Below are 12,430 nucleotides of genomic sequence, written 5' to 3'. Positions count from 1 at the left end.
ACCAGAAAACTTACACTGTAACAAAAGAGGCCAGGTTTCCCTAGGCCATTGTAAAGCACCAGCAACGCGCTCAAATGCTGCAAAGTATGAGTCAACCTCAGATTCTCTGAAAGCAGGTACTAACGAAATACACTTACTAATATCGAATGGCATCGCAGACATGGAGGTGGAACCTGGTGTGACAGAGGCAGGGGGTGCTCGAGTCTGGGCCTCCAGCTCAAGCTTGCGCAGCTGTATAGCCTTATCAGCCTCTATTTCCAGCCTCCTGATCTCTAGCTCCAGTTGAGCTCTCCTGTCCTGGGCTTTTTCCTCTGCCTCCATCTGGAGACGTGCCAACCTCACCTTCAAACGCGCTCCATCTCGTCCTTCTGAGCTCACAGAAGACAGTGGGTCATAGCGAGGAAGTGTACGAGGTGTCTTTCCCCGGTCACTCACTGCTGCCTCCACACTAGGAACATCTTTGAGATCCTTCTCAAACAAGGCCTGTTGGCTTGGCACTGCAGCAGCCTCAGGGAGATCAGGCCCTTTAATCACACCAATCCCCACCAACCTATCCAGTACAAGAGCCTTTAGGTCCCCTTTAAGGACCTGTTTTGGGACCTGCAACTTAAAATGCTCCACAATTTGCAGCAATTCACACTTGCGGCAGCTATCTATAAGCTCAAGAGAAGGGTCGGCTAAAAAGCGCTCCAGACTGAATGGAACTGACATGGTTCCTGGATACAGCCAACTCAAAATGTCCCCCTTAAATCTGGAAAAAGGGATCCTAAGAGGATCCCGGACAAGCCCCCAATTATGTTACGCCCCCAAGGTCTAGGGGTCTTGGGGAAGCAACATAAATAATGTCTGGAGTAGTTCAGGGGAAGTTTAAAATTATTTATTACAAAAAAGATGGTTAAACAGCCCCAAAACACAATATAGCTTAACTCAGTTAAAACAAAACAACAAAAAAGGTAAGGGCAAACAAATTCAAGATTGGCTGAGAGCAAATAAAATTACAAACTGCCCAAAAACAGTCAGACTAAGTTTTAACACAAAAACAAACCAAATGAAAAGACAAAGGGAGCACCAAACCTCCCAAACACAAGCTACTAGCTTGAACAAGTCCACCTAAAGCAGACTAAGCAAAGTACATACAAAGCCAGGGCAAAGAGCTCTTTCATCCCAAAAACAGATGCAAAACAAGATGGGGGAACAGCTTAACAAAACCCTCCTAATAGCTGTCCCCAAACTGAAAGCTTTTCAGGAGCCTTTTATAAGGTGCAGGTGGGCCTCATCAGCACACTGATTGGCTTGACACTCTTCTGCTGCTCCAATCATGTCACTGCAGTCCTCAGGCAGCCACCAAGGGAGTTCTGTCAGAGCTGAACCTGCATAAGAAAAGGCCTGCACAGTCTTAAAAGGCCAGGGGCCGTAACAATGTATATATATATAGGGGAGTCGTGGGTACTTGTTGATGGCATTAAAATAATTTCTAAGAGCATAAAAAGAACATTAAAAAGCATTAAATTAGAGTTACTAGAGTTAAAAGTTAACTAGGGCGCTGTAAAAAGTTTAAACACAGATTGTTGTTGGAAATAAGAATTATCCGTTAGACCAGTTGTGTTTGGATTTTAACGGCAGTTTTGGTCCATTGCAAGAACCTCTGTGGTAGAAAAATCCTAACAAATTGTAACGTCAATACTTTTATGATAACTTTGGTCAAATTATGTCTCACTCGCAGACATCTTTTTTTTTTCTTTCATATTCCACTAAAATCCTTCATAGGCATATTTTCCAAACCAATCATGACGGGTTGCTAACGACGGGAACAGATGTGGATCTCAGTTGAGATCGGACCGGGGGAAATTGGCTCATGAAAGGTGGTTAACTTCAGTCTGTGCCTGTGAACAAGAGAGCAGAAACTCTGCTGTGCTGAGTATTTTCTCAATTTGCCAATGTCAAGTGTGCAGCGGAGTGTTCCTCCAGAGAGGATGTTTCCCTTACTGATTCTCTTGTCGAGCATCGTGACTACAAAGGAAGCAGGAAATGGATACAAACTGTGTAAATAGCTGACAGCAGAAGTATTCAAACTCTACAGAGGGGGGAAATGAGGAGGGGGAGATGTTGAGTTGGGTTTTTGGAAATATGCAGGGTACAACTGATGTGGGGGGGTGATGAGAGCAGAGTGAATGACAGAAACATGCACAGGAATCCTTGAAGTTAATGAAGACAGTGAAATTCCAGACACAGCCAAGGGCGGAGGGGTGCAGACGAGGAGTGAAAGCTCATTTTAGGAAGCCACCTGGTATAAATCACACAACCCAAATGCTAATGCCGAAGCCCCCGCTTCGGAGAAGACTGATAGGAGAGCTGTCATTGATTTATTCACGCCTTCATGATACGGCACGCGGGCGCTGGTATACGGCGAGCTATCTTTGGCTCACATCAGAGACACTGATGAGGCCCGAGGAATGATGTGGTTCAGTTCAGGCGGAAAATTCTTCAGACATGTTTTGTTCAATTCTACTTATGTAAACAAATAACTAATCTTAATTTTTCTTGTGAAATATGTGGGTTTACTTTTGTTCTTGATTTGCTTTTTAGTGAATGTAAAATAAGTTCCATCCATTCTTGATGCATTAACTACATACATTTCTGTGTAAAAAAAAAAGAAAAACAACAGCTTTCTTTTTGTATGAAGGTAAAGCATCCCCGAATCATGACCCTTCTACCTCCATTCCAACAAAGTTAACAAAGTAAAAAAAACTAAAAACATTTCTTATAGAGTTGATTCCTTCCTACTATCATCTCAAACCTCTTCACCATGCAGGGGACCAAAACATATTGCTTTCTCAGCCAGACCAACAATGACCCTAACAACTCCCTCCTTTCAGAGGCATATGCAAGTATCGGGTATTGCAGGCCAACAACGACCTCAACAACTGCCTATTACTAAGGGGTGGACCTGTTTTTTCTGTTCAATATGCATGGTTTCTAAGCCATAACAAGGCTTTTGTTTGTTCCGCTCTATAAGCCTGGAACTCAAACGTTACTGAAGACATTTTGAATTGAGAAATCTTCCTGGATGGGAAGCGAATCGTCTTCAAACTTGGAAAACAAGGTCCAGTAGTTTATTTTTACTTTTTTTTTTACTTTTTTTACTTTGTTGAAGCGACTATGACCTGGACGACTGAGAATCTTCACCCATGCTCCTACCTCCATGCTTTACAGGCTTTTTAAATTTATTTTTGGATTCATATATTTCATATAATATTTTATTGCAAACGTATCTCGTTATCTGCTGTCTAAGGGTTCAGTTCTAAATTAATCCATACATTAAAAGATAAAGTATTGCAGAAATTCTGATCTTTATGTTTTTATTTTTTCAAGAGGGCAAAGCTTTCCTTCTTGCACGCCTTCCCCTGAATCTAAACTAAGAACTTTCATATCTAAAATAGCAAGAGGCTTGTGTAAGTTCACAATGACTTTTTATCTTGCAGTCTGCTTTCAGGATGAGCAAGACTTTTACATTTTGGCATTTTTTTAAAACATCCTCCACTTGTTGATTTCTTTTTTCCTACATTCCCATAGCTGTTATTTCCTGCTAAAAAACTTTTTCACACAAGTTAAACCATTTAAATTGTTCGTAAAGTATGTGTTCTTTTTTTACTCCAGACAAGGAACTCTTTCTTAAAATTTTGTTGAAATCATAGTAGAAGTCATTCAAAATGTCCCCACTTTCCTTGATGGGCCCTTGGCTGGACCCCTACAATTCCCTTTGAAACATCAATCTTTGTACTAAAATATTCTGTCTCTCGTGATTTGTGGACAGATCTAAAGAGAAACGTCCTGGTCAGACACTGTAATCCAGTGAAAGGAGAGAGTAAAAAATTATGCACGCCCACACTCCAGTGGCTGGATGTTGGAGGTGATTTTGCTGGGAGTTGCAGGGAAGTTGGCCATTCGGCTGGCATTTGTTAGGGAAGGCCCATTTTGAATGGTAAATGAGATAGTTTGCCAATCGAATGAGTAATTTTACTCTTAAAATAAGATAATTAGATAATATGCACTTGAAATAAGACAATGCAATTGTGTTTTCTTATTTCAAGTGTAAATTGTCTTGTTCCATTGGCAAAATGTCTCTTTTACCTCCTCAATTCAAGAACAAATGCACTTATTTTAAGAAAAAATTACTTATCTAGATTTAGATTTTTTGCAGTGTATTTACAGTATACTCACTCTAAACTACCTTAAAATTTTAAACTTTTGCCTCATGGTATACAATCTAGACTAGGCATCTCCTACCTGTAGCTGAAGGGTCGTAAGTGGCTCTGTATTCCTCCTACAATGGCCTTTGATAGCTCGATTATAAAATCAAATAGTTTAAAACATTTAATGAAAGTTTCAGTATAGTTTATTTTTTTCAGGTGATAAGTACTCAATTACCAGGAGGAAAGACAGTAAAAGTACAGCTGTAATTTTTTATTGCCATTAGTTTGGAAGATTATTTTTTCATAAATGGCAAAAAAAACATCCCATGAAAATATATTGATCCCCCCTTTTTTTCAAAAAGTCTTGTTTTTTTCCTTAAAAAAACAAAAAGAAGAAAAAACATAAAATACCCAAAATTTTGGTTCTCTGAAAGTAACATTAAAGACCTTATAATAAATATTTAACAAAACCACAACTTTTCATGTTTATTTAGCTCAGTTGCGACTCTAAACAAGTTTTAAGTAGCTGGACTGAATGCAAATATGTTTTTTTTATTGTAGAGGTTGCAGACCCCTGATGTAGACAAACAAAAAAAACCAAAAGCTTAGATTTAAAAACATTTCTGACATCTTGAACTATTAAAAGATAAAAACTAAAAAGCAGTTAAATATGTTTCTTGTTTGAATTCACAGAGAAGCTGTCGTTCCGGAATGTTATATCGCCTCAGGAGTTCAAACACGGTGAGACGGCGGAGGTGGTGTGCGACGTCATCAGCTCTCCGGTGCCGATGGTCGTTTGGTACTACCAGGACAAAGAGATCACCCAGGAGCACCAAAGTAAGTCTCTTTTTGTCTCCATCTCTCTGCCCTTTTCTCTAAATCTCCCTTTGACCAGTGTTGCTAGATGAAGTTGAGGTTTTGTAGCCCAAATATCTGTTAAAAACCGCAACATCACAACAACCGCCCAATTAATATTTTTCTATATTTACTGTGTAAATATGAATACACTTCAGCACAACTTAATTCAACACTACATGTCAAACCAAAACACTACGATCCAATAAAATACATGCTCTGACTTTACTTTGTTTACAAGTAAAAAAAAAAAAAAACAAACACAAGAAAAGCTTATGGGTTCTCCATATTTGGTTAGCAAGCATAATTTAAAATGAGGCCGAGAGTCTGTATCTGCTAACAACAGGCATCAGCGGAAATGAAAGTGAACTTAATTTCCTAGAAAAACTGTAGCAGCCCGTCGCCTACAGCTCTTCATTTTACCGTTCATAGCGACTCCTCCTCAGTCAGTGACAGCTTTAAATATTTATGTATATTTGTTGATGCATTTTTAAACGATCACTAAAGTGTGACGACCTTTTTAGCTGTATTGAATTAATTAAATGCCAAGAGACCAATCTAGAGCTGCAACAGTTAGAGAGGTGCTGAATCACATTACTTCTCATGTCTGATGATGCTTTTTCCCAGGATTATTCCCACAAACAGTTGATCCTTTTTTTTTAATCGTCGATATTATAGCAATCATTTTTAAATAGTTTTTTTATTTAACAATTCAAGTGTAATTTGGATGAGAGAAACTGATCAGAACGCCAGGCAGGGACACCTTCCAATTGTGTCTAATTTCCTTTTCTTTACAACTTTCTCTCTTATCATCATCATCAAAGAGTATAGTAAAGGACTAGTCCTCCATTTTATAAGCGTAACCAAATTTTTTATACACTAAATCTTAATAAACGCAAATTGCATCTGAAAGCCTGACCCAACCGTCCTGCATGACATTAAGCCTGGACTTTTGGTGAGTCCAGACTCCTTTCTATCTAACGATATTTCCAAATAAATTGGAAATAAATGCTTCTCCATGTTTGTTTCTAGTTCTGTATGTACAGAGTAAACTGGAACTATAGGACCTGTGTTTTCTGAGAGGTTGACCCACTGACAACATACACTATATTGCCAAAAGTATTTGCTCACCTGCCTTGACTCACATATGAGCTTAAGTGACATCCCGTTCCTAATCCATAGGGTTCAATATGACGTCGGTCCACCCTTTGCAGCTAGAACAGCTTCAACTCTTCTGGGAAGGCTGTCCACAAGGTTTAGGAGTGTGTTTATGGGAATTTTTGACCATTCTTCCAGAAGCGCATTTGTGAGGTCGCACACTGATGTTGGACGAGAAGGCCTGGCTCTCAGTCTCCGCTCTAATTCATCCCAAAGGTGTTCTATCGGGTTGAGGTCAGGACTCTGTGCAGGCCAGTCAAGTTCATCCACACCAGACTCTGTCATCCATGTCTTTATGGACCTTGCTTTGTGCACTGGTGCACAGTCATGTTGGAAGAGGAAGGGGCCAGCTCCAAACTGTTCCCACAAAGTTGGGAGCATGGAATTGTCCAAAATGTCTTGGTATGCTGAAGCATTCAGAGTTCCTTTCACTGGAACTAAGGGGCCAAGCCCAGCTCCTGAAAAACAACCTCACACCATAATCCCCCCTCCACCAAACTTTACACTTGGCACAATGCAGTCAGACAAGTACCGTTCTCCTGGCAACCGCCAAACCCAGACCCGTCCATCAGATTGCCAGATGGAGAAGCGCGATTCGTCACTCCAGAGAACGCGTCTCCACTGCTCTAGAGTCCAGTGGCGGCGTGCTTTACACCACCGCATCCGACGCTTTGCATTGCACTTGGTGATGTATGGCTTGGATGCAGCTGCTCGACCATGGAAACCCATTCCATGAAGCTCTCTGCGCACTGTTCTTGAGCTAATCTGAAGGCCACATGAAGTTTGGAGGTCTGTAGTGATTGACTCTGCAGAAAGTTGGCGACCTCTTCGCACTATGCGCGTCAGCATCCGCTGACCCCGCTCCGTCAGTTTACGTGGCCTACCACTTCGTGGCTGAGTTGCTGTCGTTCCCAAACACTTCCATTTTCTTATAATACAGCTGACAGTTGACTGTGGAATATTTAGGAGCGAGGAAATTTCACGACTGGATTTGTTGCACAGGTGGCATCCTATCACAGTTCCACGCTGGGATTCACTGAGCTCCTGAGAGCGACCCATTCTTTCACAAATGTTTGTAAAAACAGTCTGCATGCCTAGGTGCTTGAATTTATACACCTGTGGCCATGGAAGTGATTGGAACACCTGATTCCAATAATTTGGATGGGTGAGCAAATACTTTTGGCAATATAGTGTATGTTATATACTGAGCTGCTGATCTATTCAGTGATTTATAAACTAACAGAAGGGTTTTAAAGTCTCCTCTCTGAGCTACAGGGAGCCAGTGGAAGGACTTCAGAACTGGGCTGATGTGCTCTACTTTATTAGTTCTTTTTGACATATTCCCTTTGAAAAAGCTTTTTTCTCTCAATGGAACCACCTATTTTGATTCCTCTCAGACATTTTTAGACAATGGAGTTCCTGACAACTTTAAAAACCTCTCAAAGTTTAAACCTTTGTGATTCCAAGAAATAAATTGGGCAGTGGCGGCCTAGTGGTTAGGGCATTGCGCTTTGGGTCCCAGAGGTTCTGATTTCATGCCCCACTCCCTTGGACTGGTGCTCTGGGTCCCTGAGCAAGACCCTTAACCCCACACTGCTCCCGGGCGCCGCTCAATGGCAGCCTACTGCTCCCCAAGGGGATAAGTTAAATGCAAAGTGTTAATTTCATTGCTTTGTACGTGCTGTGACAGTGTAATGACAATAAAGTTGGATTCTATGCTATTCCAGGGTTCCCGCGGGTCCTTAAGTCTTAAAAGGCATTGAATTCTTCAAAATAAAACTAGGGCCTTAATTGGTATTAAAATGTCTTAAATCAGTCTTTCGTAGGTCTTATTATTTAAAACATCATAAATAGGATTATTTTTATTACCATTTATTTTTGTAATCTAAATAAAACATAAAAAGAAACATTTTTTTTTATTTAAAAAAAAAATTAACGGCTCGCCATTTTTGGTTCCGTCCCGATAGCGGAACCAATAAAAGTGTTGTTGCGGCCGGGACATTTGGGAGATGCGCCATTTACTTTTTGTCTGGAAAATATGAGCAAGTGTAAATGTAACGAAAATTGTCTCCAGCCAAGAGTTTTCTCCATGGCTAAAACCAGGGAACATACATGAGGCACAGTGTATTTAATGCAAGAAGTCATTAAAGCTCGGAACGATGGGAATTTAGGCAGTAGAGTCGCACATGAGAAGCACGTAACACAAAGCGTCAAAATGGAGTTACCGAGAAACAGCCAGTATTTCTCGGTTTTGTTCCACCCTTGTCTCTGCAACGCCTCCACTTATCACCAAATCCAACATACTAAGAAAACCATACAAAGAAAAATAGCTGCAAAAAAGACTTCCCTGCTAAAACAAAGTTTGTGAATTCAGTTAAATACTTACTAAATACTAAAATATATCTGTCATTTGTTTGTTTTTAGCTTTCTTCCTTTATGGAAGGTTTTTCAAAATTTGAAACATTAGTGCAGTGGTTTATGTTAAAATAAACATTTGGGTTAAGTTGTCGCAAGAAGGTTTTTTTTGTGTTTCTTGTAAATTTGGTCTTAAATTTTTATTTCAACTGGCATTAAAAAGTCTTAAAAAGTCTAGAATTTAAATTGTCTTATGCTGTAGGAACCTTGTATTCAAATTTTTTGGTCTTTCATTTAATAGCACTTTTGCTACTTTGCATAAAGAATTCAACATATGATTGTTAAACTATTGGCTGAGAATGAAATTTAAAAGTAACTTACCAGTTGGAAAAATAAAGCCGCTGCATTCTGCCTTAGACTACTTCTGCTAAATAACCCTTAAACAATCTGCACTTTTTTCCAGGCTGTCAATAAACAGTTTTATACCTTTTATAGGATTATATTCATTTTACAAACCTTTTTTTTCTGCTTGAAATGTTTTCATCCAGCGTACTAAAATGGAACTGTAACTTGCCAAGAAATGTACAACCCTGCAGAGAAAAGGCGGTCTTTTTCAGCATCTTATAATTTAGATCTACTATGGAAAAGCAGATAACCATGGAAATAACACAGAACAGTAACATAACAGTGCAGTTCACCAGTCTAACAATTTGGAAAATGAAAGTTTTAGAGACTTTCCAACACAAATCGAATTTTAATGCAGTAAATTCACTTGAATACCGAGTGAAGAAACGCTCAGAGCTGCGATCCTGTTATATCTTATTGAAAAGGACTGATAATGTTCCAGAAACACAGTTCTCTAGGAAATGCGTTTTCTTTCCTTTGTGCTGGATTCACAATGAGACAAGGATATAAAAATCTATGAATAGAAACCCACTGGAGGAGGCATCTAATTTGGACAGAGACCATGTTAACAAGCCTCTGAGAGGATGGATTATAGAGCTGCTGGATGGGTGACATTCAGCGACACTGTTTCCCTTAAGACTCCAGAAAAACACACAAAAAATACATATATATATATATATATATATATATATATATATATATATATATATATATATATATATATATATATATATATATATATATATATATATATATAAAGGAGAGAAATTGGTGTTTTTATCCTGTACCGCTGATTCTTCATGGAAGATTTCACAGTTTCATTGTCAATCCTCCTCTGTTCCCTTTAAGCAAAAGATGATTTATACCATTTATAGAGCTCTCCCTGGTAATCTCACCCTTTTTAGTTTTAACAGTGTTAAATATCAGGAGAACGGTGTACTTAATTTGTAAAAAAAAAAAAAGGGAAATGAAGGAAGAGAGGCACTCAAAGGAGAAATTCCTTTCCTGTAAAATCAGAACAAGCACATCCAACTCATCATTCCACCTTCCCTTCCTCCTTGATTTAAAACTCTCTCTTCCTTCTTTTAAGAGTAATGAAAGTGTGCAATCACTGATTGGACAGAGTGACCCTGTGAATCCTTGAATCTGTCACATTTTTTAATTGAAATTCAAATCTTCTGTGACGCTACAGTGATCAAACAGTCCATAAGATGCATTTTTCTTCGTTAATAATTTTGCCTTAATTGTGATGCCGGGGTATAAATACCTGCTAGAGCGAGGAGATAGAGGCCTCCGCAGTGCTGTCCAATATCGTGATGGCCCCGACAGTGCAGAGCTGTAAAGCATGAGTGTTTATCTGTGTGGACTTTATCAGGTAAATGAGCCGTGGTCCAGACTGACAGGCTAACCGCAGAGGAGTGGAAATGGCAATTTTCTTCTGCACTTTTTATTCCAGGAATTATCTTTCCGCCTTCTCTTTCTTACGCTGTTGTTCTGTTGTTCTTCCCCCTGCGTCTCCATCCGACCCGCAAAGGCAGGTTCCAGGTTCTGCCAAACAACAACCTGCAGATCCACCAGGTGAGCAAGGCGGACGAGGGCGTGTACCGCTGCGAGGCCAGCGTGGAGGCCCGAGGCGAGATCGACTTTGTAGACATAGCCGTGGTCGTCAACGGTGAGTCAATACTTTCTTTTTACGCCATTTGCTCTCTACGGGGCTACTTTTTTGTGATATTGTCATTTTTCATTTTATAAATATTTAGATTTATCTTTTTTTGTTTGTTTCAAAAGGGACCATATATAATTAAAACATAAATTATATAATTATAAAAATAGCATAATTAAAATCATGAACTTGAAATAAGATAATAGATTTGGTCTTTCCTGTTTTGGACATAAATTATCTCTTTTAATCATTAAATGTTTTTTTTTTTTTTACCCCTGCTTAGATCAATGGAAAATAAACATATTTTTGTAGGTTCATGCTGGCTATTGTATGTGTATCTTCTGAATAGTTAAGCCTGAGGAAGAAATTTAGAGATAAAAAGCAGAAGTATAGCTGCTTTTTACAGGCTTTATCAGTCAACAGGTCTGTAATGCACCAGTGAGATGATGGACTGGCCTCTGCTTTGATCATGCTGGCCTAGTGTTGACGGTCAATTTGTTGTTGCAAAGCTCATTTTAAAAGTGTTTCCTCATCAGCTTAAGGCAAAAAGATCCTTTCATTTCCTTTGATGTATTCAAACTGATTCATTATTTTTGCTTAATCAATAGGCTGAACCGGATAGCATTAGAGAAGACTCTGTACTATAATGCATAGGTCAATAACGTACCCTTGATATGGATCATGTGAAGCCTGTAGGTGTGGTTGAAAAAAATATTATTGGCTTTTCAATTGCATTTGAGTGCAATCTGGTGTTTGGAGGGAAAATCATATGTATTTCAAGAGAACAAGGGTTATTAAAGTTCATCCAAATACATTTTCCATAACGCTGTTGGAATAAGTTATTTTAAAACCAAAAAAATGTATTTTTTTTACAGCTGGTCTTTGTCTGCCAGATACACATAAACCGACAAAATCATGCATCTAGATTCCCAGCACACATTTGCTCCTCTTCATGCAGTGCCTGCAGATTACCATGCAACAGGGGCTGGGTCCCACACTGTTTATCTTTTTTTGTTTGTTGTATTTCTAGGGAACAACCCTGAGAATCTTGTCTAAAGAAACCAAAGAAAGAAGTTCAATTTGTACTAATAATAATAATCAAATTAATCAAATATTATAATCTGTCAAGATTTAATCAGGTACTAAAACAAGGGTTCCCAAAGCGGGGGTTAGGACCCCCTGGGGGGCTGAGAAACACCTACTTGAGGTCTCAAGATGGTTTTCTTAATTATTATGATGTGATCCATGAGGAAGATGGAAAAATCCTTATGAATAAATGTAGATGAATTTACCACGAATTAATAAGACGTTACACTTCTTTAAAGAGATGGTATCTATGGAAGAGGATTAGGACCACTGGAAAAAGACAAAAGAAAAATTAACAGCTTTTGTACAGTTTGCAGAGAAATTTTGCGTGTTTCATAATCTGTTTTAGCCGGAATGTCAGGGTGATACTTGGAAATGAGCTTTTATCATATTGTTTTTTTGAAAGGTTACAGACCCCTGATCTAGACTCTGGTCAATCACTGTAAAACGACTCCACCTGATAAGCTCTGACTCCTCTAGACATCCCTGTCAGCTCTCAATAGACCTGTCAGCTGATACAGATTCAGCTGCATTCACCTGGATAAACTCAGTTTCTGGTCTTTAAGCTCCTATTAATGCAACTTTTCTCTCCTCTTTATTCTCTAATGCGGCTGAAAAGTTAAGTTAGTGATGGGGCTGGGTTTCGTGGTCCAGAAATCAAAGGATGTAATTTTAATTTGCCCATTTGTTCTCATTCACAGTGAGTCACCTGAGA

The 12,430-nt window shown here is 39.1% G+C and overlaps 1 protein-coding gene across 3 annotated transcripts in view; it reads left to right on the top strand.

Moving 5' to 3' along the window:
* LOC119791181 (neural cell adhesion molecule 2-like) overlaps positions 1–12,430 on the top strand; it is a 486,158-nt gene that overhangs the window by 346,369 nt on the left and 127,359 nt on the right. For all 3 annotated transcript variants that reach the window (XM_038297130.1, XM_038297129.1, XM_038297128.1), the window contains exons 4-5: positions 4,887–5,030; positions 10,501–10,638. In XM_038297130.1, the coding sequence (XP_038153058.1) occupies positions 4,887–5,030; positions 10,501–10,638 (282 nt within the window). The remainder of the gene's footprint in view (positions 1–4,886; positions 5,031–10,500; positions 10,639–12,430) is intronic.

Source organism: Cyprinodon tularosa, unplaced genomic scaffold, assembly GCF_016077235.1.
Source record: "Cyprinodon tularosa strain WSP-4 unplaced genomic scaffold, ASM1607723v1 ctg383, whole genome shotgun sequence".
In the NCBI taxonomy this organism is placed as follows: domain Eukaryota; kingdom Metazoa; phylum Chordata; class Actinopteri; order Cyprinodontiformes; family Cyprinodontidae; genus Cyprinodon; species Cyprinodon tularosa.
Note: the sequence above shows the minus strand (reverse complement) of the source record. Positions and strands in the feature narration are given on the sequence as shown.